At 43.4% G+C, this 26,900-nt stretch overlaps 1 protein-coding gene across 5 annotated transcripts; it reads right to left on the minus strand.

The window, feature by feature from the left end:
• Positions 1-40: 40 nt before the first annotated feature.
• Positions 41-26,609, minus strand: ZFYVE1 (zinc finger FYVE-type containing 1). 5 transcript variants are annotated; one of them, XM_065686206.1, is made up of 14 exons: positions 26,172-26,609; positions 25,411-25,626; positions 24,738-25,275; positions 11,566-12,070; positions 9,440-9,654; positions 6,721-6,827; positions 5,680-5,788; positions 5,013-5,110; positions 4,792-4,909; positions 4,258-4,428; positions 3,417-3,597; positions 2,788-2,901; positions 2,527-2,677; positions 1,454-1,705 (listed from the first exon to the last, which is right to left on the minus strand). In XM_065686206.1, the coding sequence occupies exons 3-14, from the start codon at positions 25,227-25,229 to the stop codon at positions 1,657-1,659; spliced, it is 2,310 nt and encodes a 769-aa protein (XP_065542278.1). In that variant the 5' UTR covers positions 25,230-25,275; positions 25,411-25,626; positions 26,172-26,609; the 3' UTR covers positions 1,454-1,656. The 5 variants fall into 5 exon arrangements, with proteins under 5 accessions (XP_065542275.1, XP_065542276.1, XP_065542274.1 ...); XM_065686203.1 differs by lacking the exon at positions 2,527-2,677 and having other exon boundaries at positions 41-1,705; positions 25,411-25,600; XM_065686204.1 differs by lacking the exon at positions 2,527-2,677 and having other exon boundaries at positions 41-1,705; positions 24,738-25,270.
• Between the last annotated feature and the right edge of the window lie 291 nt (positions 26,610-26,900).

Here is a 26,900-nt window from a genome sequence, read left to right on the forward strand (position 1 = left end):
AAAGTGAGAACCACTCACTACAAGGAAAAAGTCAGTACGCTTGTTCGGAAGATAAAGTCTTTTATAGCAGTTAATTTAATAATACAGTCCTAAAACAGGATGTTGGGCACTCATCTACACAAGAGCACATGTAATAAGCTGGGGAAAAAAATACCACAGTTCCAGGACATTGCATCAAACTCCAGCCACTCCAAGAGGAGACAATTCTCATGCGGTAGAAGAATTCTTGTCTGCGTAAGCCAAGAAGGGAGAATTTTAGGTAGTTTAATCCACAACAGTCTCTTACTTCTTGTAACTGGAACCACAAATCCACAGTACAAGACACCATTAGTTAGGTTAAGTGGTGCTTATAATAAAATCAGTGAATTCATTGCAGTCCTCTAATAAAAGGATGAAGTCCTGTGAGTGCCAGTTGCTAGGAACAAAGAAGAAAGATTCCCATCTTCCAGGTGGATTTGTAAGTTCATATTATTAGAAAAAAGATGAGTCAAATCTGTGTAGTTTCTATGCAACCACGTCTGAGAACACAGAGGCTCTGGAGACTACGGGATCACTTAAGAAGTGGGGGAAAACAAAAGTCATCACAATTCAAACAACTCAAACTTTGTATATCAGAATTGCCAACAAAACTTGTTCTCTTGTTCTGCTCTGGACAAAACTTTTAACTGCAACAAGCTGGCAGAGAAACTTGAAAACACCTGAGTACACGAGAACATTGTCAGGGAGAGCAAGACCCTGCTACCTTTTCATCTGCTATTGAAGTTGAGAAGGCAAAAGCAGAATGCTTTGCCTTGGGCCGTATGATTTGCTCTCCTTTCAGAGCCCTACTGGTCTCTGCTCCAAACTTGACACCTCTTGCACTGCAAGACCACTGCTCACATCACAGTTCACACAAACTTGTTAATGAATCTGGGTTTCTGGATTAATTCCATGGCCAGAATTACGGCACCTCCAGGTGTAGGGTGTAATTCATACAGCAACACTGGAGATTTCCTGGCAGCACAGAATCCAGATCTTCCTCACAGGACACTGTGATCAGCAAGACGCTCCAAAGGAAGAATCAGAAGGCCATATGCTTGATCCAATATAGTAAGGAACACCATCCATCATTTGAACTAGGAACACTCAAAGCTTCATTAGCCAACCGTATTCTTAACATACTAAATTAGACATAGTTGATATATATATAGATATCTATATTTTTTTTTAATTAGAATAAAATACACTGGATTTTTGTTTGTTCATATACAAGGGAGCTCCCTCCCTTCTCCAGTTAATCTGAAATTAAAACCTAGAGGTTGAACATAAGCTCATTCCCAGCGTTCCAAGATGGATATAGCACAAGAGGAGGCCAGAAACTGGAAACATGCACTCTGGCTGCAACAGATTAAGAGGTGAAAGGGAGACCAGATATTTTCATTTGTAACCCTGAGAACATAAGGAATTGCAAAGATCAGGAGAAGAGCCTGGGGTTAAAGGTCGCCAGGCTTTTTATTGCAGTTAAAGCAAACTCGGACTGGGTGATCCCATCCACGAGAGGGAACCGCTCTGCGATCATGTGAGCATTCATCACAGAATCCCTGGCCACAGGCCCGACAGTGGTGCTTGGAGAGTTTGATACTGAATTCCTTCCGGCAGTTGTGGCAGTGCAGGATTTCATGGTCTGGTACCCAGTATGCAGGTCGAGCAGCATCTTTTACCAGACCTATGGAGGAGGATGTGAGGTTTGAGGTGGGGTGAGAAAGAGGAAGAAGAAAATAATCTGTGAACATGGGCATGTCAAGAATGTACTCCACTAAAAGCACTCACACACTGCAAGTCATACCACTGCCTTTAAGGGGAAAAGACCTGCTGACAGAATACTTCAGTGCAACAGGTAGCTCTTTAGGCTATTCTGCCATTCTCCAGTATTCCAACTCTCTTCAAAGGAGTAAGATTGCTTCTCCTTAATTGGTGGCATTTCTACCTTACTCACACTCTTCCAGAGGCTGAAACACTTGCTTTTCCCTACCTTCAGTTTCCGCTGTGGCCAAAAAAGCAGAGTCACCAAACCAAACATTCAGAAACACATGTACTGCCTGAACTGACAAATGCATTTATTCTGCCTTTCACTGGCTCAGACAACAAACACCCACATGGCAGGACATCCATAGGCAAAGTAGTGGAACAATGATCTGTGCCATGAGTAGGCAGTCCAGTCTGACAACAGAAGATTCAAATGCAAAATGTTTGCTGACATACCTGCAATGCTACTCAGCACCTGAAAAAGCAAATGTTCACTGTACTGAGCTCATCATTAAAGATCACATTACTTTCTTATAATTACCAACCCAGATAGCTTCACATTCTCAGCCCTCCCTTGCAGAAGTACCAAGTGCCGGAGTATCCAAGAACACACTTAAAAGGCACTCAGCATCTCTGGAAGAAAACCCAACCTGATAAAATGCTTCCTAATTAGCCAGTCTTTAGGGAACTCCAGCTGGCAGGTCACTGCAGTGATGCATCAGGGGAACATGAATTACTCACAGCTTGGTGCACACAGATTTGCACAACAGGGAGGAAAGAGAAGGTGTGAATTGAGGAAAGTGCTGAAAACCAAGAGGAAACATCAAGCGAGAGAAGTCAGGGGGCTGTAGAACTCTCAACCAGCAGTGGTATGTGCAGCAGAGGTGCCAGCCTGTCACACAAACACTTGAAGTTTAATCAGAAGGTTTGCTCTGTGAAAACGAAAATGCCTCTAGACAAAAAGAAAAATCAAACAATCCACCAGAAGAGAACAGAGCTCACCTAAGGGAATGTCCATGGCTGTCACCACTGCTCCAAGAGTGTTCTGCACAGCTTCCCCCACCTTCCTGGCAATAAGGGTCCCACCTTCCTCATCTGAAGGCAGCTCAGCTACATCTGTATGACACAAGTGTAGAGAGCTCAGCACCTAAGGCCAACACAATTTCTGCCAAGTTTCAGTTAATTTACATTATCAAAAAACAGCAGCAAACCCAACAGGTAGCTTGGAGCCTCTCCTCAGCCTTTATCTCCCACACCCCAAATCCTGGATTGCAGAGTTTTCACTTTCTTTTCAGCAATAATTGACAAAATACACAGCCTGCTGAAATAGCAGCATCCCTGCTCTGCTGCTAGCTCCACACCATCAATCAGCAGGTACTGGAAAAACAAAGATCCAGTTAGACAGTAATTTTATCAGGGGGTCAGATACCTGGTAGCTCACTGCAAGGGCCATCTCCCTGCCAAAACACATTGAGCTCTTGAGCTTCCCTATTAAAATCTCTATGCCAAAGCCCATTTTGAACAACACTGCCTACACCCAATGGGAATGGTTAGGATCCAGAAGCCAGGGACAAAGACTTCAGACTAACAATTGCCCAAGGATAATTCTGTCACAATCAAGTCAAAATTACCTAACTGGATGCCCCTGTTTTCATAGCAGTTGTCACACACACGCACTGGTGCTGGTCCCCAGCCTCGCTCAGGCACTGGACGGGTCTTGGAAGAACAGCCATCACAGAAGCCCTCTCCACAGGCCCGGCAGTGATGTTTAGTGTCGTTATCTTTAAAAGGAGCGTTGCATTTATTACAACTCTAATCAGAACAAAATAGAGAGAAAAACCTGTTAGTCTGATCTTCCTTATTAGAAACAGACAGGAGAATCCCAAAATGGCAAGACTTGGACTGAAATTGTGAAAAATATAGTTACACCCAAGAAACTAACAGCCCAAAAACTTTACCCCAGGGAAATGATTCAGACAGGTACAGTGGTTAGGCCAATAGATACCTATAACCCCTTCCTTCAAAATCACAACTAATTACAACCACATCATGAAGAGCTGAATGGCATTTGATCTTTGGGGGGTAAGAATTCAGAAGGCAGTTTTTGTTGAAAAAGTATGTGTTTCCTGCAAAACACAGGGAATCCTTTCCTAGCTGAATTGCTGGGGCCAGCTTTCTGCATCTCGTATGAAACCAGAGTTTAATCTCCGCACCTATAAAACCAGTACTGCAGTACTGCAGTAGCCAGATTCAAGATGTCGATTCTTTGCTTTGAAGAGTAAATTCACGCAAGCCAGGATTTTCTGCAATACTGCTGGGAGAAGAGCTCACAGAAAGTAGGCAGAAACAGCCTCAGGCTTGCTGCAATAAAACAAACAGCATTTTGACTCTACAAAATACCAAATTACTGAAAGGGTGAGGAAAAGGGGTTTTAGCTATGCAAAGCTTTTCTCTACAGCAGCTGCTATTTACCAGGATCTGAGAGTTGGGTCTCCAGTAAGCTGGGGCAATCTGGTCTGTCAACCAGGAAGTCACAGCTTTTGTGGGTCCCAGGCTAAGTTCAGATACTGATTGCGCCATGAAATTCATCCCATCCAACAAACGCTGGGCTGCGTTGTTGTTGTCTTTCAGAAATCCATCAGTCTGTAATGAAATTGGTATTAGTTTGAAAATAAAACCAGGGAAAACTCATTCTTTTAGATGGAGATGGCTCTGCAACCCACTGCTCCTGTTAAACTGGAAGGCAAGCAGGAGAAAAAATTCACCAGCCCTGTTTTGAAACACAGGGGTAGGTTTTAATGGTGTAAGATTCACACAACACACAAAGTGTTCATAAACTGACAAATTAGCTATTTCAAGACAGCCAAAAGATGACAGAAGACTTTTGCAGAGGAAGAACCAGCTGTAACGAAAGCCAGCCCATTTTCTCCATCAATGTCCTGAAGAATCATCATTAACATGTGCATGACTGCACACATACACGAAGACTATCCAGTAACCACTTACCCCTGGCCAGACATGCTCAATTTCTGTTCTCACTACAGTGTTCACAGGATCTTGATTGCCAAACCAGTACTGTCGGCTGCGGTACACCACCCCACAGTTGGGGCACTCAATCACGTACCTGCAGAAGGGAAAGAGGGGTTACCTCAGTGAGATATTGGAAGTCCAGTGCACCAGGCAGCATAGAGACAACAGAGCAGAGAGCTCTTAGCTGCAGAACTCACCCTGACCAAGCATACTTGGCAAGGCCCAGCCAAGGGGAGTCAGTGGAAGCAGAAGTTTTTGGCACCACGCTGACTTCCATCCCTCGTTCATAACAGGCCTATAACATAACGGATCAATTAAAACTTCACTCTTGAGACTCCCAGGCTCCAGGTCTTACAGATGTTTGGCCATATAAAGCATATAACCAGCATACAGTGATCTCCACAGCAAAGGAGAACACTCATCAGAACTGATTTAAAAGCAAACCTAAACCAAACCCACTACCAATAATGACATCAAGAAAATACTCCTACAATAAAAACCATGATAGTAGCTGAAACTTTTCCTGTCTCCCGCACACACCTTTCAGAAAAATTGGCTAATACCAAGCAATGGGCATAAGCGAGTAAGTGTAATCACATCAAGTACATAGAAAGTCAACATCCCTTGGGTTGAGAGCAGCTGGATTCACTATTTAGCTAGCAAATGACACCGCACACAGAGGTGGTGACCTCTCCAAACAAAAATACAAGTTCAGTGAAGATCAGTGTTTCTTGTAAAGGCCACAAGCACCACTCCCATTTGAAGAAATATAAGAAAGCAGGCACATGCTTGTGATACTCCTCATTTACCGGACCATTCTTTCCTTCTCCATTCTCCAGACCTTATCCTTGCATCAGTACTCACCTTGCAAGTATAGACTCTGTTATCATACTGGTGAGAATATCTGCACCGACTTTTGGATTCATGAGGGACTCCTTCCTTTGCATGGTTCATGCTCTTCTTGCAGCCACACCTGAATATGCAAAAGCAAACCATGCGTTGATGCTGTTAGATACTGGACAGATGTCACCAAGAGGTCAATGTCACTGTCTTGCATTTGTATAGACATCTTTACCCCAAGGCATTTTCACAACTGTTCGTACAGCAATGACATCACTGACCACTGAAAGACAGGCTCTTTGGAAGGAGGTGGAGCAAGTGTTTCCCAGTAAAAGCAGCACTACACAACTCTTCAGTGCAGGAAATGACCACTGTAGCCAATTTGAGTTTCACAGAGAATTTCAGGAAGGACTAACCAAGTTTGGAAAATCGACCAGGACAGAGTTAACACTGCAGCCTTTGCAAGGAGCAGCTAGAAATTCTCTAATGAGCATAGAAAGAAAATAGCACTGTATCACATTTGAAAGAAAACGTTTCTAGAAGCATAGCCATAACACCATGCTGCTATAGTACCTCACACACTCAGAGCACTGACTGCCATCTACTGACCAATCTTTGGGCTCTTCCCAGAGAGCTACAAGCCAAGCTCCAATCAAACCTGGAGCTCCACTCAGATCTAGACACTGAACACAGCCCAGGTCCCTGATGTGTGCTTTAGGATTATACTGTTTAGGCAATAAAAATGGCAGGAAAAATAATGATAGGAAATTTCAGGGTATTTTTTTAGACACACTTTCTTCCTGTCCTGTGTGCACTGGGGAAAAGATATGGGCAGAAGAGGTCTGTAGCCATACAAAAGAAAAGACCATGCATCCAGCTGGGATACAGCAATAACAGTTGTCCAATTCACATAAGTGGAATTTCAAGTTAATTCTGCCTGGAAGTACTCGCTGATGATAAGTGATGTCAGGTGTTAAGATGTCAGGGAAACTTTACATTCTGTGGCTGCAGGCCAGGACAGCACTATCTTTTAGAAGGATGAGGGTGCATTTCTCATCTACTTACCCACAGCTGAGGCACACAGAGGAGCATGTGAAATATTCATCTGGAAAGAAAGAGCTGTGAGCCATCTGGTCATCAGGGATCTCCCCACTGAATCGGTCACTTAGAGCCTGTCAAACAGAAAAGAGTGAAGTGGTAACTGACTGAGAGCAATGCAGGTATTTTCTGAAAGCTCTTCCAAGCAAAAGCATGGGTTCCTCCACCGGAGGGAGAGGCAGAGACAGCACACAGCTAACAAATGGCTTACTAACCTGGAACCAAGGCAAGGATTAGAAATCATGCAAGACAACAATCTTGCGCTTGTATGAAAGTGACCTGAATGCTTGTACAATACTTACTTTTCTCCTCCTGCCCCCTACTTTGAATTTTATAGTAGAAACAGATAATGGAAAATGGCATCCACCTCTGTGCATACAACCCATGCCCAAAATAGCAGGTGCTAAAAAGGCTTTGCATTCTGGAAACCTCTAGAATGAAACCCACAGAGCCATTTCTCACAGTACAAGAGTACATATGCTTTGCCCCTCAGTGCTGCCCTGAGCTTTCTTCTGGCCTCTTGAACACTTGCTCTTCTCTGGCTGCCTTTCTCTCCCTTCCTCCCTCTCCCCTCCCAGGGAGTGTGTGTGGGATGGCATCTCTGCCTAACAAGGGTTGACTCCACATACACACAGACATGCGTATGTCTCTTATCACAGTTTCCCTCAGATAAGATCTCTAAGTAGACATCTGATCTCACAGAATTTCAAGGAAATGAGCTTTAAGATCTCTTTCAAGCTTGACTGATGCTGGTTAATAGGTTCAAAAGTTAGAGAAGGTGAACACAGATGAGTAGCAAACCTTGTGTCTTCAGTAAGGGAAGCAAAAAGTTAATGTGTAATCAGTAGTGACGTGAACACAGCAAGCACTTTACTGGACATAGTTTAAGTATACTAGCAATTATATCTGAAATTGGATTACCTGACTGGCAGGCTTAAGAGCTAGGCCCCTGCAAACCTCATGAAGTTCAACAAGGCCAAGTGCAAGATCCCACCCCTGTGTTGGGACAATCCCAAGCACAAACACAGGCTGGGCAGAGAACGGCTTAAGAGCACTCCTGAAGAGGAGGACTTGGGGGTGCCGTTTGATGAGAAGCATAACATAACCCAGCAATGTGCACTCAGAGCCCAGAAAGCCAATCTTATGCTGGTGCCCATCAGGTTAAGGAAGGTGATCCTGCCCCTCTCTTCCCTCATGAGACCCCCCCCCCCAGAAGTCCTGTGTTCAGCTCTGGGATCTCCAACACAAGAGGGATGTGAACCTGTTCCAGCAAGTCCAGAGGAGGCCAAAAAGATGCTCAGAGGGCTGGAGCATCTCTGCTCTGGAGACAGGCTGAGAAAGCCAAAGCCTGTTCAGCCTGGAAAAGAAAAGGCTCCAGGGGGACCTTGGAGCCTCTTCTGGTGCCTAAAGGAGCTGACAAGAAATCTGGAGAAGGACTTTTTAGAAGGTCAAGCAGCAAGAGGACAAGGGGAAATGGCTTTAAGCTGACAGATGGAAGAGTTAGACATTAGGAAGAAATTCTTTCCTGTGAGGGTGCTGAAGCACTGTCACAGGGTGCCCAGAGAAGCTGTGGCTGCCCCATCCCTGGCAGTGTTTAAGGTCAGGTTGGACGGGGTTTGGAGCAACCTGGTCTAGTGGAAGGTGTCCCTGCCTGTGGCAGGGGTTTGGAACTAAATGATCTCTAAGGTCCCTCTCAACCCAAACCATTCTGCAATTATTGCAATAAAGTCCTAGAACTTGTAACTGGAATTAACCACTCCGTCTGTTTTCCTCTTGCTACCTACCTGCTTTCTAATGCAAGAACTGTGTACATCCACCTGATACTTCCCTCTGTGCTTCAGCTACCCCAAATACAGAGCAGCTGGAATTATCTGTTCCAACAGCTGTGACTAACATCAGAGAAGACTGCTAACACCACCTCCTTCTGCAGATATGCCCCAGCTCTGCCCACTCCTCCCTGATGGGAGTTGTGCTCTTCAGGCCTATGAAAACACAATGCTAATCAGGTAGTAGCAGCAATGTGTGAAAACTTGTAGGACAGACTGCAAATTTGAAGACCCAAAAATCCTTCTGACATCCTAGCAAGGTGAATGTTCTAAGAAAATCACCAGCTGCTCTCTCCAATTCCTTCTCATCGGCCTTCTGATCTGATGCTGCACCTCTGAAATGACACATCTTCGGCTTGATCCCACCTTGTTTCCTAGCTACCAACACATCTCCTTCCTCTTTTTTGTCTCCTGGTCTTTGGGTTACACCACCTTCAGGGCCAGGTTTTGCCAACCATTAACTCTCTCCAAGTCTTTGGCATTCCTTTCCCTTGTGCTGAGGTCATCCTTACGAATTTCACCAGTAACTCCTTCTGGGCCTCCTCTTTGTAAATCACTGTCATTAAGTGCTTGGCACTCAATCATCAGTTATTTTTTTCCCTCCCCACTCAGTTTCTTCCTGTTTCAGTTTTTTGATTTTGCTCTTCAGAGTCTCTGCTAAGGTGTTTGTTTTAAAGTAAAATAACTACCCAGCCTACATGGCTGTTACTCAAAAATCATCATCTTCATGGAAGACGGCTTTATCTCAAGACATTTGCAAGTCTGCATCTCTGGTTCACGTGTTCTACCTCTATGATCTACAACTGACAGTCAGCAACAGTGACACAACTGAAGATTTTGACAAACTCTTCTCCACTTACTTTTAGTGCCTTGTAGATAACTCCAGGCTGTCTAGGTGATCGAGTGGTATTGTTCTCCAGCTGCTGCTCCACAGCTCGCCTAAGTCCAGAGAAATCTGTTGGAGGATTGTATGTCCTTGTTCCCTTGTAGTGGATTGAGCTGAAAGCCTCAGGAAAACAGCTTAGCTTCCGAAACCGATCCTGAATGAGTTTCTCAGGAACCTCAGATGGATGATCTACGTGTAAGAGTATCAGCGAGTATATAAACAACTGATTGTTTAAAATAATATTTAAATTGCACAGTGCTTTCATATGCAACACAGTGCTCATTTTCGTAATTAAACCTTCTAGTACATCTGGAATGCAGTTGTTACATTTTACATGAAGGAAAAGAAACAGTTTCCAAAAGCAGTCTCTGTTTCACAGCCTTAGATTGTAAGATGTAGTTCCACAAACTAAAACCAAAACTTTCGAAGTTTGGATACACAGATACCCAGAATAAGAACCAATTTCAGACATAATATAAGGAAACTCCATTTCAGCACACTTCTTAGCTCTTCTCACCAGACAACAGTCTGGTATAACTAGTCCTGATAAGTGGAGGACATGAACCTTACATGGGCTGCTTATTCTCCGTGCTAACACTGTACAAGGAAGACTGAGCCTCTATCAACCCTTTGTACATAGTGAAGCACATCAGGTCACTTCACTTCAGTGACCTGATGTGACCAGTGAAGAACTGATCATATCCAGTCAGACTCCATAGAGCTGACCACATTCTTCTGCTTGCTTCCAAGTACCTGCTGTACATTTCAGAATAAGGCAGGCCCCTTCATCCCTGCCCTAAAACTATAAAGCACACATCCAATTGCTCATCAAGATGGATAGTTCCAACTTGCTGCTAACCCACATGTTAAGAGGTTTCTTTCCTATTCCTACTGTGATCAGAAGTAATCATAAAAATTTATTTTTTTACCAGTCTGACTTTGCACACAGGTACAACTACCATTATCATCTGACCTGCTGAAACAGCAAATTTCAAGTACTATATGAAACTCCACATTGCTCATCAGCAAAATGATATGTAAGAAAAGGAACCGCCTTGGCAGGTCAGTTAAAAGTAATTAAGAAGTCAGTCTAACAATAACCAGAAAGAACAAGTTCTTCTACTAGCTCAAGTCTTCACTGGTAAGAGAAGTCAAAATGAGAGTGTGGGGCAGCAAGGAGCTGCTGTGGTATTTATTACACAGCAGAAGTCTCACAGATATTCACTCAGAGCAGGACTGAACCTCAGCCACTGCAGGCCAATATATTAGCGCTTTTGCTCATCAAAGCATCAGAAATGGGCAGAAAAGGTTTCATCATGCCTTTTGAAAAAAGGAAAAATGGTGCCAGGAAAAGAAATTCAGGTCCCTGTACAGACAAAACTGAATTGTGCTGTGAGTTGCTCAGGTCAGTGTATTTCAGAACTCAGACATACAAATAAAATACATAATTTAAATATGCAAAATCCAATATGCAGGATCCAAGCTAAAAGTACTGGTGAAGAACACTGAAAGCAAGAGGAATAATACTGTGCCGGGCCTGCAACTTTGGCCATATCAGATACTCTTACAGAGAAAAGCGGTGTCAAGCCACCAGTTCTGTGCCACAACTTCAGTCCCAACTTCATGTAAGCCTCAGAACAAGGCTGATCCACAGAATTTAACAGAGTGAAAGCACTGTAAGTATCATCAATTTCATTATTCTTGCTCATCCTAGTTTCTATATAGAGTTTTATTTTAGTTTTCTTGCAAGAGGATACTCCATATCCCAGCCAAAATCCCAGAGCACCTCTGTTTTCACCTTCATCTGCCATACCATACTCATAATCCTGTTGGATGACCCCTCCCATGGCTGGCAGAACTCCCATCATCACTAGTCAGTGCTGATGTCCATCTGGCTAAGAGCATTATTCTAGCTGATTTGGGGTACTCAGACCACTATCAGGGAATGCTCTGTTATTTCCACAGCTTGGCTCCCAACTGGAACAAGTGAAAGCAAAACCCAAACCACATCTTTTACACAGTACTAAAGAACACTGAGTATTCAATGCACTCTGACAATTTATAGATAGTATTTAGCACACTGTAATTCTGCCCACTCACCAGAGCCCAGCAGCTTGGTGTACACAGTCTCATGAAAGATGATGACACCTGGACCCAAAGTTGACAGAGGAACATCGAGGCCACAGCGGGCTGTGGTAGCTTTTAGCTCCTTGGTGAAATGTTTTAAATAAGCCTCCGAGGCATCACCAAGGAATTTGAAGAGATCGTTGTGGAGCCTGTCAGCACGAGTACGGTAGATGATGAGGTCAGAGATGGCCAGGACCTTCAGCAGGAGCCGTGTTCTCTGGCTCAGGTTCACAGTGGCCCCCAGGAGGCCCTCTGTATCAATTACCACCACTTTGCAGACAGGGTCATAGGCTGCCCAGACTCCAACTGTGCAGGACTCTTGGGCTGGAGACGTCTTGAAGACTTCCCGGCCATAGAAGAAAGTGTGGTTAAGGGTGTGAGACTTGCCATCCCCCGTGTTCCCAAAGATGGACACTACCTTTAGATGCTGGTCAGGACTGCAGTCCAGTTTCTTAATAAAGTCTTCTTCATTCCTTACCTTCCAAAAAATAAATTAAAAAAGGAAAAAAAAATAATAAAAAAAAATATTATAACTATGCAATTGGAGCAGACAAAACTGAAAACAGCTTGTTTCAGGATTCATAAGATGACTGACAGTGATTAATTCCTGTTCAGAATTCATCGTAAGTTTTTGAAGCACCAAGACTTTCAAAGCAAAATTCTAGAAAGCAGTTTCATAATGCACGCATCAATGGGACTTCAGCTATTCTATTATGTAGCTCTTTTGGAAGCTATGCCTCACCCATCTAGTGAAACCTTCTGTACCTCACCTCATTCCCTGAGGCAACTGTTTCAGAGAAGGGAGCACAACCCTACTTCCAAGTCTGCCAGAACAGCTACTTGGAGCATAGCAGACACTCTCAGTAGAATTGCTCTCCTGGCAAGCAAAACAGAGGAGCGCTTTTGTCACCTTAGCTTGCCTCATCCACAGAGACTGAGCCTCTCCCTCGATTTAGGGAGAGGAAGCTCCTCCATACAGCTGTGCTGCACCTACCCAGAGCCAGGGGCTCCCAGACAAAACCTGTCCTGCTCCCACTGCTCTCCAGCTGACAGATCCTATAGCTGGAATGCAGGGCTTAGAATTAAAAAGCAAAGTTGTGCACTGGAGCCAAGTGGTTGGAGCTGGACAAACTGGCTTTTACAGAAGTGCCACAACTACCCCAGTGACCCATTTCATAACTTATGATATTGTGCTTTCATTAAAAATAAAATCAAAATACAAAACACACACACACAAAACCCAAAAGAAAGTAGACAGCTTTCAGCAGGTAACTTCTCTTTGGCTTCACAGAGATTGAGTGACAAGTATCAAGCTACTTAGGTTAGAGAATAGGGCATTTTCTGTTCAGATACTAGAGCAAGAGGGAACAGAGAAACAAGCAATGAAGCAGGTTAGGGCTCTGTACAAGAGCCTGCCCTTGGCTTTCAAAGGTTTCATGCTCCTGGCTCTGGTTGTTTACCACTTGCTTCTCCTAACATGTTAAGTGACAGGGAAGAAAAGGACAGAGGCACTTTTCAAGAAAGATTACATTCACTCCTCCATCATGATTCCCTCCACAAGGAATCCCCATCAGCAAAGTAGCATGGCTTTCACCCCCTCTCAACTTGTGGAAGCTCCTTAGCTCTTTCCCCTCCACAAGTACAGTTAGAAGGTCTCATGATACATGATCCACAGAAGACATGAGGTAATAAAAGGTTTCTTTGAACATGTTTATTCTTAGATCAGCAAATTAGTTTAAGGATCAGCCAGCACTGTTTGCTCTGGCCGAATCTATCAGCAGCAGATAGACTTTGAAGGAAAATAAAAAACAGCCAGTGTGCCAAAAATTATATATAAAAAAAACCCACCCCAAAACAAACCAGTTTGCCAGATTGTGGTTGGGAACAGCATTCAGAAAGAAAAACTGAGGATGTGGAGCTGCAGTAGCTTCTCACAGACTCAAAACATTCAAGGCAGCCTCATAGTGTGGAAGGAAACAGGAAACAAATCAAAATGCTATCAACAGGCTATTTTCTGTTGTCTGTGGGAGACCATCAAGATACACTCATGTTACAGGTGCACAAGAAAGGGTCATCTCTTTTGGTAGCTGTGATTATAAGCTTATCATCAGAAGGCAGTTTAGATGACAGATAAAACTTCTTTTGGTGTCCCTGGAGATGTGTCTGTGCATGAAAAGTTCTTGGTTCATGGGACAGCTCCTAAAAGCATTCACAATTTGATAATATAATAATGTTATGTGTATGTAAGTAAAAAGGGATATAACTTCTCCAGATTGTTTTAACTCCTACCTTTCAAACTTCTTACCATAAGGGTGGCAGACACTCTTTGCTGGAATCAGTGGTTATGCACTCCCTGTACAGCACAAAGAAGTACCAGCCTTCAAACAGCTGCTTAAGTATTGGCAGGTCAACTAAGAACTAAGGTCTTTTAAACAGCACTGGTTACTTTGCTGGTATTAGTTTCAGAGAGTTTGTGGAAGGGGCTGAGTCTTTAATGTCAGACACAAAGGATAACAGCGACAAGTGTAGTTTTGCAATGCCTTCCCAACAATAAGAAACAACTTATACAAACTGTGCTGCAGCTGAAATTGTCCCAAGCTGAGCTAATGCAAATGTCCACACCACCAGCCTTCTTTGCATTCAATGTACTTTAACAACTGCTGGTGCCAGGGCAACTTACTGTGGGAAAAAGAGCTGAATTGCTGAGCCAGACAGAAGAAAAGTTGGTTCCAGATCAATAATCCAGATTGCTTCAGCAGATAAGTTACACTGAATATCAAATCAGACACCCAAAGCACTGAGCTACTGGCACCTTCTGCGGTTCATGGCTCCTTCAGACTTCCTTGCAGGACAGAACTCAGGTACAATTCAGACAAGAAAGTTGCCCAGGAGCACAAGAATGTTCTGAAGTCCAGCTAATCCAGTGGTGTGCCTTACAGGACTCAGTGACAAATAAGAAAGAACTTAGACATGAAACAAGTAACACTTTCTAGCATGCTTTACCAGCTCTTAGGAGTCAAAGGACTTCCCAAGCAGTTGTTGCACACAGATGTTCACGTCAGGTAGAGAACACCAGTAGACCTGTCCTCTAGGAGGTTAAGCCCTTTGTGAATCTAGACATAGTTTTGGATCCTGCAACACCCTACTGCAATAAATTCCATATGGGGAGGAGGGAAGAAACAAAAACAAAAATCTCCAAACCAATACAACCGGAAAAAGAAAAAACCCTTTTGTTAAATACGCTCATATGCCATTAGATGTTCCTTGCTCTCATGCACTTGTCTTCTTTAACCACTGCTTAGCACAGGGACAATACTCACTCACAACCATCCCTATATCAAGAATTAATTTATTTCCCTTAAGCAAGTTCCTTTAAGACATTTAAAGTCAGCATGTGTGTAGTAAGTGTCAAAGTACTAATTCCCATTGGGCTCAAGTCCCACTTCTCCGTTTTGCTTCTCATCATGCAAAAAAGAAATTTGCAGGGTACCACCTTCTGCTGCATGTGCGAAGGATTCATGCTCCCATGGCTGTTTCTACTCCCACGCTGCCCAAGAGCTCCACATCTCTGACATGAACAGTCGAGGGTAAATATGAAACTTTCCTTAAACTGCACAGCAGCGTTAATTAAGAATGAAAATTTTGTATGTCTAACCTAAGACAAGAGGGAAATCTCTCCAGACCCTTCTTTATTTTAACATTTCTCGTATCAGAGACTTATTTACACTTTTGTTACAGCTCTTAGAAGACAATTTTCTTCTAGAAAGAATAGCTTTTACTCCATCACAGGTTAGAATCCTGGTTAGCCTTCTTTTATAGTTTTAACTACAATTCCATTAGCAACTATCATCCAGTCCCACCAATGCAGTCACTCCATCCAAACTGAGCTGAGTTGAAGATGAAGGTCTTCAGCAAGAAAACCAAGGAAATTTACAGCTAAAGTCCTCTCTAAGGAGGACACAAAAACTTATACCATACTGCCATTTACATCTGAAGCCTCCCTGGCAGCCATACTTGGAAATCTATTGTACCTAACATAACAAGTTTCCTAGATCCAAGATGCAATAAATGCAGAATTGTTTAGGAAAAGACAAGAAACAAGAACTGCCAAAATGACATTTCTGCCTACAAATTTCTTGGAACCAGTGTTATGAAAACACGTTACAAGCTTAGAAACCAAACCCATAACATAGAACTAAGTTTCCAATGACCTGTACTCATACGTTGTTACACCTGCCTCCAGGCAAAACCAAACACATGAAGAAAATGAGACATTTTTACCACAGCTTTCTCCTTTTAAACCTCTTTATAAATCCTCTAGGCTTGCCGACATTCATGAAAGCAATGCACAAAGCCCATGTGCCATGACGACACAATAGCTCAAAATGAAAATCAAGCGTGCTTGGCATAGTAGTCAGAGTGTCTTCATTAGCTAGTCTTACACTGTCATTTTGACTTACATTGGTACTTTTGTTGTTGTATTTTGAAGTCTTACCCTTTGCTTGTTTTGATTTTAACAGACTATTTTAGCAACTAAAATACATTTTCTGCAATCAAGAAAGATGTCATCATATGAATAATTAAATTTGAGTCATTAGGCTTGTCTAACAACCAGCATACAACAGTATCTTTTGATACACAACCACTTAATCAATAGAGGATATAAATTCAACACATTTCTCAATGAATGGAAAAACAAACCATAAGATTCGTAACAGCGTATCCAAATATGTACCAGCATAAAATTTTGAACAGCTGAAACAAATCAGCCTTCAAGTACAAGTGGTCAAAACAATCAAGCGGAGGTGTGTGTGTGGGAAATTTCCTTAGAGCATTACTTAACATTGGCAATACAAGAAATTCTGCTCACCATTCAGAAAACAAGAATTCAAACATCTGAGATAAGAGGGAGAAATGGCAAAGAAAGCTAAAACAACATCTGCAACCTTGTAAGTAACCATGAACTTCTAAAACATGTAACTGAGATCATTTGAGGTAATTGATCTCAAGGACAGAGATATCTCAAAGAATCTTATCAAACATTAAACCTGGAAACAGATTTGTGAGACCTCCCCACCTCAACATACACCAGTTCTTTATGATACATCTTCTAAACTTTGGCAGTTGTGTTTTAATTCTTAAAAGATTAGTTCCTATCCTAAATTCTGTAAAACTGAGCTCCTCTCTCCAGATCACTCCAGAGTTAAATTCACACAGAAGTCTTACTGGTGCACGCTTAAAGCCCCAGGTCCTACCATTAGGTCATTAGTCAGAATTTCAGTGTACACTGAAAACAAATAAGAGAGAAACCTATAAAGCAGATTTCTTCCTTTAACTATAGCCTGTAAGACAAATCTGAGAACAACCTGCACCACAGTACAGTGGTGCCACTAAAATTCACATCTCTGCAGAGCTCGTCACAATCACTCACAGAAAAGCAGTGCGTGAGCACAACTGTATCTGGCTTAAGCCAGCAACTCAAGTTCAGTAGGCTACTAAAAAAGCAGTTGCAAACTTCCTGCTTTTGCCCCAACCGAAATTTTTGTTGATACCCCCAAATGTTTTTTGCTTCCAAGTGAGGAAAAGGATTGGGTATTTCTCTGGGAAGAACAGAAACTCTGCTATGAAACCTATGACATCAATGGAGCTGTGAGAGAGGCCCTGGACTATCATAATTCAAACCCTGTTTTCCACTAAGATTCAGGCTGAAAGGGACCTCAGGAGGTCATTGCTCCTTCAAAGCTTTTAGAGGCCTCCAAATGAGGGAGAAGATTTTGATTATAAGCAGGTGTTCAAAAAGAATAAAGGCTGAATAATAAGACCAGGCAGCTCTAGTTTCCTACCTTAGTTTTCCTCCTACAACCTTTTGTTCTGCACGACTTTTCATGAAAAATTTCATTTATGCCTTTCCTTGAGTCTTTCAAACATAACTTAAAATCCTTAAAACCAATTACACAGACATATTTGATAGAGAAATAAATACCTTTAAACCATAAATTTCTTAAGTTTGATGAAAACAAACAGCAGACTCTAATAACCTTTCTGAAGAAAGAAACTTGTCATCCATTCCACACTGCCACCAAGGCACAGAAGTAAGCTGAGAAGTCATGCCCATACCTGCTACCCAGTAAGCATGCTGGCTGGTGCATGACAGCACACATACTGCTTCTTACCTAAAAGACAGATGCGGATAATTGCTGGATAATGGGAGGCAGACATCTCAGAAATGAGACTTCATTAATTCTACTGCTCAAAGAGTTACTTCTTACTATGTAAACATTTTATGGTAGCTTGGGAGAGTTTTCCCAAAAGGGCTCTGTCAATGGATTAACTTATAAAATTGTGTATGTCATACCAATAGTTACAATCTGGTATTCAGGAGTAAGTTACTAATCACTGACCCAGCAATCACTTTTATACATTTATCATTATTATCCTCAGTAATCTCCTAGATTTCAGCCAAGCTGACAGTGGACATCAGCATTTTCAGGATCAGAGTCCTACACAGCCTGAAGCCCAGACTGAGTGACCCGACACTGGACGTGAGGAGGGCAAAATAAAGGCAGGGACAAACACACCCTGAGGATTTAAAGTGAGGTTCCAATACTCCTTCTCAGCTCCAGCTAGATTTGACCTTATTCCCCATGCTGGGTGCAGGTCTGGCTCAACCAAAAGAAAGTATCTGTATCAGGGGTGCTTTCTAACCTCAACTTTTTTGTACCTTTTTATTTGCCTTCACTGCGGTACAACCTATGGGTTTTGTTGAGATGTGTTCTATTACGTTCTGTGCACACCCATGAAAATAGTGTCCCTGAACTTGAGTGTCTTTTTCAGACCAAAGTTATCCTGTTCCTTCCCACAGCTCTGGCACAGGAATCTGGGGACAGTATGTACGTGGGTTTGTACAGAGCTTAACAGCACCTACAGGTCTCTGCAATGAAGGATGGAGGCTGCCCATATCTGAGGCCCATGTTATCTATTATAGGACTGTTTCCTGAAAGAGACAAAGAGATGAGTTAAATCCTGCTTAACAGCCCTAGCCAAAGAGAGAGACCCTATTTCAAAGGTTTTAAGATAGTAGTGGAAAAAACGTTAAGTGGATGGGAGGTAATCCAATTTGAGTGGACTTCTTCCTAACACAGGAGGCAATATTGCCTGAAATACTGCTATTACCAGACAAGTTACCCTTGTAGATGACAGCTGAGTTATATGAAACTGCTGAAAGCAGAAGACTAGACAGCTCACTAGCCTGTTTGCTAGCTGAAAAACAGCTTTTTCAAGAATTAAAAACTATTAATAAAGACTTCAAGGTAAATGCAACATCTGCAGATAAAGAATGTCATCTAACTCTTGAAAAGAACAGTAAAAAATGAAGCATAAATCATTATGCTGTCTCCTAAGTACCTTTCATCTTCCCCATGGATGTTGGCCACAGAGCTACCAATTACCACCCACAATGTCACAGCTGTAGCAGCAGAGACCATAAAAAAGCTAAAAAGACTTGCCCAGAAGACAGCAAGTCATGCTGTAACTATGAGTCTTCCCCAATACTAAGGTAATTATAATACCTGGATGAACACTACTTTATACTACTGTCCTTGTTAAGAGGGACATTCACAAACTTATTTGTTTTACAGTTCCACTCTTCCTAGACAACAGTTACTCTAGTTATTTTCCCAATTGCAGGGTGTTTTGACAGGCAGGTCAAAGGACTGCAAAACTTCTACTTTTAGACAATCCTATAGCAAGGCATTAGCAACTCAGGTAAAATAAGTAAAAGGTATCTGCAGCAACATCTGTCTCCCAGTGACCCCTGCAGATGTGAGAAAGAGGAGGAGGTGGAAAGCACAAAACAGCTGGAGGACAGCAAGCTGCCAGTTCCTGTTTCCTCCTTGAATGCACCCCAAAGCACTCACATCCTATTCCTGCTGGTAGCACAAAGGAGCCCAAAAGGACTCACTGGAGAAGTGCAAAAGAGGGTACAACAAGGAAGCACTAGAACACCTCTTTATCCCCACCAACCCTATTTAGTCCAGAAACTGAACTAAGTTCAGGAACTCCTCGAATGAAAACAGTGGGTAATTCCAGAGTGGCTTGCTACCAGCTTTTCTCACTTGTGATACACTCTCCTTCGCTTCTATACGTGCAGACGTTTCAGCATATGGACAAAAGAGACAGGAAACAAGCAAGAGATTTAATTATGGCCTAGGAGAACTACATCATGAAGAAGGTGCAAGAGCAGTTCCAGAGAAAAGCAGTATTTGTAAAAGGCTATGTTCAAATTAGCTAGGAGTCAGCCTGAGGCTGCTAAAGGACGTGTACATTTGTTGAATGGATGGCTGCTCTCCCATCTTCTAGAAGCACTCTTCAAAATACTGGTATATGTCCAGTGGAAGAAAGAATGCTCCTAACCAGCAATTGCTAAGACATTTTTCTATGGCTTTATTCCAAGGACAGAAAAACAGTGCACTTGAGTGTAGGAGAGAGAACTGCAAAACTGATAACAAACTGGGATGGGAGGAATATTAAAAACTATCAAAATAATAAGAGAAAAATTCCTAGAGTGTAAGACAGCAAACCCCTAAAAATACCTTGGCAAGAAAACCTCTCTTAAGCACAAAGAGGAGGAAAACTCATCAATGCTACAGGAACAGTGATGACAGGCAGAAATTGTGTATCCTGGTCCAATAGATCACACTGACCTAAAAAACTTGGCTCCTTCTACATTTCTTCTTCCTCGTTTCCATCCATGACAAATATATCAGCTGTGACTCTTCAGTTTACAGGATATGGACTAAAAACACAGCTGACTGTGCTACCCAAAAACACAAGAACACCATTCTCCCAAAAGCAAGCCAAGTAAGGGTGTCATAGGAACCAGTACTATTTGCTAGACAAATGATTTTCTAATACAGAGGCAAGCTAAAAGAGTTAAGAGATTATGAACTTCTCTCAGGAAAAGAGACATACATTAGCTTGCATTGACTGACAAAGAATATTTGACTACAAAAAAGCACTCCTAGTGACTCTCCATTCTTTCATCCCTGGACTACATCAACTCAGTAGGTAATAAGGGAAAATCAATAGGTTTACAGTGAAGGTGAGAAAAGCAAAGCTGCTAGCATTCCTAAGGAGTTAACCATGTAACTTTTTAATAAGAGGGGACAGAAGAGGACACAGAGACTGTTACAATGTTAGAAGCTGGGTATTTAAGGATTGCATAAAATGGTCTGCATTTAAATAAGGCCTATGGGTCATTCTGTGTCATCTAAACTGCCTGCAAAACATTATATAGATCCTGTTCAATATTTCCCCAGGGTAAGAGCTTAATTCTTTAGGAGTCTAGCCCTGCTAGCAGGAATAAAAAAGAGCTCTAGGAAGAAGGCTACATTTAGGAAACTGAGATACCTATTGGAAAAAAATAAAAAAGACCCTGCTACCTGAAGAAAGGGAGTTCACAGTGGATGTCTCATGGGAGGCCTAGTAGTAAATATATGCTCCTTCCTACTACATAAAATTACACTGCTGGGGATATTATTTTTCTGACTAGCTAGAGGAAAATCTTTCTTTTCTTCCTGTCTCCTTACTAAAACAGGCTACAATTTTATTTTGCAGCTATTTTATTTTGCAGCCCAGAGTTTGGGTAATTTCTTGTGACAGAGCTAATTTCTGGTCAAAGATCAGTGAACTTTTTAAGGCAGACTAATAGCAATCAAGTATGGTCCCTATCTTTGGGGGTCAATGAAACACTTTCTCTGCTTCTATTAAATACATATGCTGAGTCCTTAATTAGGGCTTTGGACAAATGTTATCATAGAAACCACCAGTGACTCCACAACCAAGCTCTGATACTGTGGTAAGAACTCTTAACATCTGCTCCCCAAGATAAAAATATCAAATTGGTTTTATGTGTTGCTAGCATTTCTTCTCCCCTACTTCAGAAGCAGTAGAAATAGAGTTCACTGTACAACTGATATGTAATTCTGTTTTATGCTATCACAAAGGTGTTGTAAAAAGACAATGCAAAAATGGATACTTGTTCCAGAAACTGTATAAACATACGTACAGGAGAAAAAGATCAATACAGATGACTGGAAAAGCTCAAGAGACAGTGAGACAGCCTAAGGACTTGAGATAACTATCCTAACCCGAGTCACTTTTTTATTGTTGTATTTCGATGTGGTTTTCTTAACATGATCTAAAAGTATAAGGGACTTTTTAAAAAGAACAATAAATTGACTGTAAGTTCCTAAGTGAAGTGCCTCCTGTGTGCAATGGACAGCCCTAGTGACAGCACTATGCTGCTTGTTTGAAAATTCAGTTAGAGATAAGAAAGGAAAGCTGACATCTTGACAGAACAGATCAGGAGATTCAGCTGGGGGACTTACACACATAAAAAAAGAAGGCACACAGCATGGGTCTAACATGGCAAAGAAGAGATGTGGAAGATGTAATAAGAGCAGTGACAAGACTGAAGTAATTGACTGAGGAAGTAATCCCCATAATATGAGTCTGAGTAGAGATGAGCGAAGAGACAGGCTATGCCAGAGCCAGTTAACAAACAGATGCTGCAATTATCAAGAGCAATTTGATGGAAGTCTCAGCCTCAGATATGCAATAGGTAAGACCAAAAGTTTAATACTATATGAAGAGCAACTGCATAATACAGTCTTAGAAAAAGGACTTGGGATGGGGTCTACCATGATCCACCATGTCGGTACCATGCAGCAGCATAACTAGTTCTGCGTAATTTTGAAGGAGTAGCATTTAACATTGCTATGGCAGAATCTACTTGTGATAGGGAAAAGAGAGGAAAATACTGATTTACTAACTAATGCATTGATCTTCAAGTTCCAAAGGTCAGAAAGCAGATGATTAAAGATAGCCAGATTTTAATACTGATAATTCTCCTCCTGTCTGCTCAAGCCACATACCCTCGAAACCTGAATCTACATATTTCAAGTTATTACTATTTTGGCATTTTTAGACAAAAATAGTTGGTTTAAATAAAGAACATTCTAAGGATTTCTTCCCAAGTAATGAGCAATAATCTTGCTAAGGACAAGCACAGAAGAAAAGACTGACGATCACTTTCCTATAGCTAAACTGGCTGTTCAATATTATCAAGAGCTGATGATGCCTTCAGAGCTAGCTAGTCATCTGACAGCCCTCTCTAAATAAAGGTCCTCATGCTCACCAGCAGAAACATCACTGTAATAACAAGCACTCTTCAAGTTCCAGCTCCTAGAAAATATTTTAATTGAAAACTCTCAAACTGCTTCAATACTGTCTGTGAGATGTCACAGAAGTATTCAGCTGTGAGGAAGAGAAGATCACTCCAGATGGAAGGGTTCTGATTCAGCCTTTTGATACAGAAGCAAGTTCATTTTTTGAGAGCTTTTTCAACCCTGTTCTGATCAAATTGCTACAATCTGATAAAAGACCATTGCTGTCCCAATAAGGAAGCTGGCTTTATCGCTTATGACATTTAAATAGCCATGCACTTGCTTGCATGGGGCAGGCTAAAGTCTACCTCAACAAGGCTTACAGGCTCATGAATATAAAGGTAACTTAAACCAGTACAACCACACACAGCCAAAGCTTGAGAGCAGGTTTTCAGGACAGCCCTGTTCTAAGGCATTTCAGAGCTTGCTCCTGTGGCTACATGAATATTATTCCAAAGTCTGCATTTTAAAGCAGTAGTCGCATCTGCCACACACTCTGAAGACACGTGCATGCGCTTAGGGGAGACATACAAACTTAGGACTGCTACTACGCATGAAACTCAATCGCTCAGTTTACAGTCGCTAGTATTCTGCAGCATTTTCTGTGTCAGTGCATCATAAGGTCTATCATCTTTTCCTTCCTTTCCCCTCCAAAAGCCATGAGAATTTGGCAGTTAGTACACCTGAACTGACTAAAATGTCACACAAGTTATCCCGCATCTATTCTATACCATAGTTAATTACACTAGTATACATATTATACATATGTACATATGCACTTCTGTATAGTACAGAATAAATACAAGATGCTTAAGTCACATTTGCTTGCAAGGCATGACAGACACACTGACTGTTACTACTATGCATACAAATAACTAATCAACCAAAAATCAGAATACCATCACAATGTTTTTTTACTGCTGGTAGCACGAATATTAAATTAGAGCAACCACATATTGAGTCTTCAGGTGACTACACATTTTTTCTCAGTGTCTCCTGAACAAAGCTTAACATGAACGATGCAAACCTGGAAGCCAGAAGATGAAGCTGAATTTTTAGTTGTGTAACTAACCTGCTCTGCAACTTTCATGTTGCTGTTTTTACATTTGTAAAGTATTTTTACATCGCAAAGTGCTTACACCCACCAAATGCAAGGACCAACTCAAGAGTTCCTTAACTGCATACACTGAACACCAGACTCTCTAAAATAGTTCCTCCTGAGAAGCTCTTGTTAAGACAACTAGTATTTCTACCATTATTACCAGCAAGCCAACCCCAAACTGATGGCAAATTTCCCCTTTGTTTAGCAAGGGGCTAACATGGGGTAATATTTGAGACAAGTAAAATAGCTTAACCATGGTGCCTGCACGACTTGAATGGCATACTTTGGACCTTTATTTCTACTTTCTCCTATTCCTGAAAACCAGATGGATTTAGTAATGCTAGAGGAGGGTAGCAGGGGGCTGTAGGCTTGCATTAGCACTGGTTGGTGCAGTGCCCATTCCCAGTCATATGGCAGGAGATTGGCTGCCAGCACTCCCATTTGCAGGATACCTACTGCAATACTCTCAGTTTCAATTTTGTTCAGGAATGATCAGCATCCTGCACAGACAGCTCTTATCTTAGTTGCCTGTGTCTCAGGACAGAGTCAATTCTTTCACTAGCTTTGCTTACCAAGCTCTTAGAAGAGGCTCTTGCCACACATCAGGTTTTAATGAACTTGACCTGAGAAACTCATAAGCAGGGCTGCTCCAAGGCACTGTGTCTTTTTGGGCCAAGATACTTAGTGCCACTTAACTGGCTGTCCTCATTTTGTTACCGTTGCTGCCAGTTACACTTCAAGCATCAATCATGCATCACAGCAGCCTGTGAGACTAAGACACTAAAGGATCTTGCCTGTTCAACCACAGAAGTTCTTACCTGAATCTCCTCAGTTTCATCCACCAAGAGAAAACTCACAACTTTCTCTGTCATCTTCCTTCTCTTGGTCTCCTCATCCATCACCTCCTCCTCTTCATGTTCTTGGGCTTTGCCAGCATGGTAGATTGTGACAGGGTGCTTCCTTTTGTTCCCCCCGGCATGTGTTCTCTTCTGACACTCCACGCAGAGGTTGATTTTGCACACCTGGCACCTCACTGCTGCTATCTGCCTTGTCATACTGGCATGCATTATGTTCCCATTGGCACCTTTGCAGAAGTCACAGAATGGGACATGGCCGGGTCTTATACGGGTCCGCTCATGGTTCCGTAACTTTTCTGGCTGATGCAGCTCTTCTTCACAACGCTGGCACTGTAGGCTCCTGCACTCGTCACACTCAAAGATTGCTTCATCTGTCCCACTGCAAACATAGCTTTCCTGGCACAGGAGTGTCGTGTTCTGTCCTTTCTCTACAGTTTGTGTATGAGCACTCATCTTCAAATTCTTTTAAAGCAATGCTTTTTCCCCTCTCGTTTCTGTTCTGAACAATAATAGGTGTAAAAGTCAGTTGCAAATTTAGTACTTTCACAGGGGAAAGAAACACAACAGGAATGATGCGTGTACTTTATTTTAAATAATTAATAGATGTTTCTTTAAGATTCGTACACTGACCTACCTTCCAGGAAAAGTCTTGTCAAGCACAGATGAAGTTTTCTTTCTCCAAAATAAACAATGTGGCTGGCTTCATGTATTGTTATACCCAAATGCTGGTATACATTCTTTTTGTGCTTAACTATATAGTGTGTTTTCAGCAACAAGAAAAACACCCAGCCTGGTGTACTTCAGCACACAGGACAAGTACACCCCTGAAGCAGAGATCGGAGGAAGACAGCTGGTGACACAGAGGCAAAATTAAACATTAGAAATGCACAAGCGCATATACATGTACACACACACAGAAGACTGTGTCAATACTAGAAAATTCTCTGCTTTCACTCCCCGGCTAAGCTCCTCCTTCAGAGTTCACAGTATTTATTTGCTGGGAATTTCCTGATGTGCTTCGCTAGATAAACAAAAATCCGCTCTCTTTATGCGCTTCTCCTAGCGACGCTGGATAGCGATGGCCACCGCGGCAGGGCTAACGGATCCTCTCCCCCTCCGCTCCCCTCGCAGCCCCCGGGACCGGCGCCCCAAGAGCCAGCCGCGCACCAGCCCGCCCGCCCGCCTTTGTCTCGACCTGCTGCCGCGGGGCTGCGCGGGGCCCTCGGCCGCCTCCCTCGCCCCTCCGCAGCCCGCACAGAGTCGCTTTCGCAGCGCGCTGGCCCCTGCCGCTCCGCACACCCGGCGGTGACCGGCCGCGCCGGCCCGCGGCACTTGTGGCTCGGGCCGCGCCGTGCTTACGCAATGCCAGCGCCCCGCTCCCGTGCCCGCACCTACCTGAGGCTGCGCCCAGCGCGGCACCCGATTATTCCTCACCGGCGGCCCGGAAGACAGGGGAAGCCCCCCGGTGTCCTCCTGCTGAGCGGAGGCAGCGGGCGGGGAGCTGCGGCGGGGGCCGGAACAAAGGCGGCGCGGCACGGGGCTATTGTTTACAAGCCGGCGGCCGCCCCGCTTCCCCTTCCTCCCGCCGGCACCCGGTGACTAAGGAGTCGGGTCCCGGCCGCCGCTTCCTCCTCCCCCCCGCCGCCCCCTCCGCTGCTGGGGTTGGGCGGGGGGGTGTCCCAGTTCTCCTCCCGCAGCGGCCGGGGCGGCGGCCCGACCATGCAGGCGATGCTCCCGGCCGGGCTGGGCAGGACCGGGCAGCACCCGCGCCCCTCCGCCCGCACCCCTCGTTGTCAGCCGGGATCAGCTGATCGCGGGGAACTTCAGGGTTATTTTCTCACCGCGGAGACGGGAAGGCGGCGGCGAGAGGCGGGGTGGCGGCGGCGGCACGCTGGGAGCTGTAGTCCGGGGGCCCGGTGCTGCCGCTCTGCCGTGGCGCCCGCCGGGAGCTGTAGTTCCGGGGTGGGAAGGGGCGGCCGGGCCCCGTGTGCGGGTCCCGGCGCGGAGCAGAACACTAGCGGCGGTGCTTGCGGCTCCCTGGGCGCTGAGGGGAGGATGGTGGGGTGCGCCGCTCCCGCCCCTGAGGGAGGCAGCAGGGGCGGGCGGAGGTGCGGGCCCTCGCCA

This window comes from Lathamus discolor, chromosome 6 (assembly GCF_037157495.1).
Source record: "Lathamus discolor isolate bLatDis1 chromosome 6, bLatDis1.hap1, whole genome shotgun sequence".
NCBI classification, from domain to species: Eukaryota; Metazoa; Chordata; class Aves; order Psittaciformes; family Psittacidae; genus Lathamus; species Lathamus discolor.

Excerpts from the sequence above, each read along its gene's own strand:
- ZFYVE1 (XM_065686205.1), bottom strand. The coding sequence starts at position 25,229 with ATGAGTGCTCATACACAAACTGTAGAGAAAGGACAGAACACGACACTC. Across the intron at positions 6,828-9,439 it reads TTATCTACAAGGCACTAAAA|GCTCTAAGTGACCGATTCAG; the intron begins GTAAGTGGAGAA and ends TCTGTTTGACAG. Across the intron at positions 4,429-4,791 it reads TTGAGCATGTCTGGCCAGGG|ACTGATGGATTTCTGAAAGA; the intron begins GTAAGTGGTTAC and ends ATTTCATTACAG.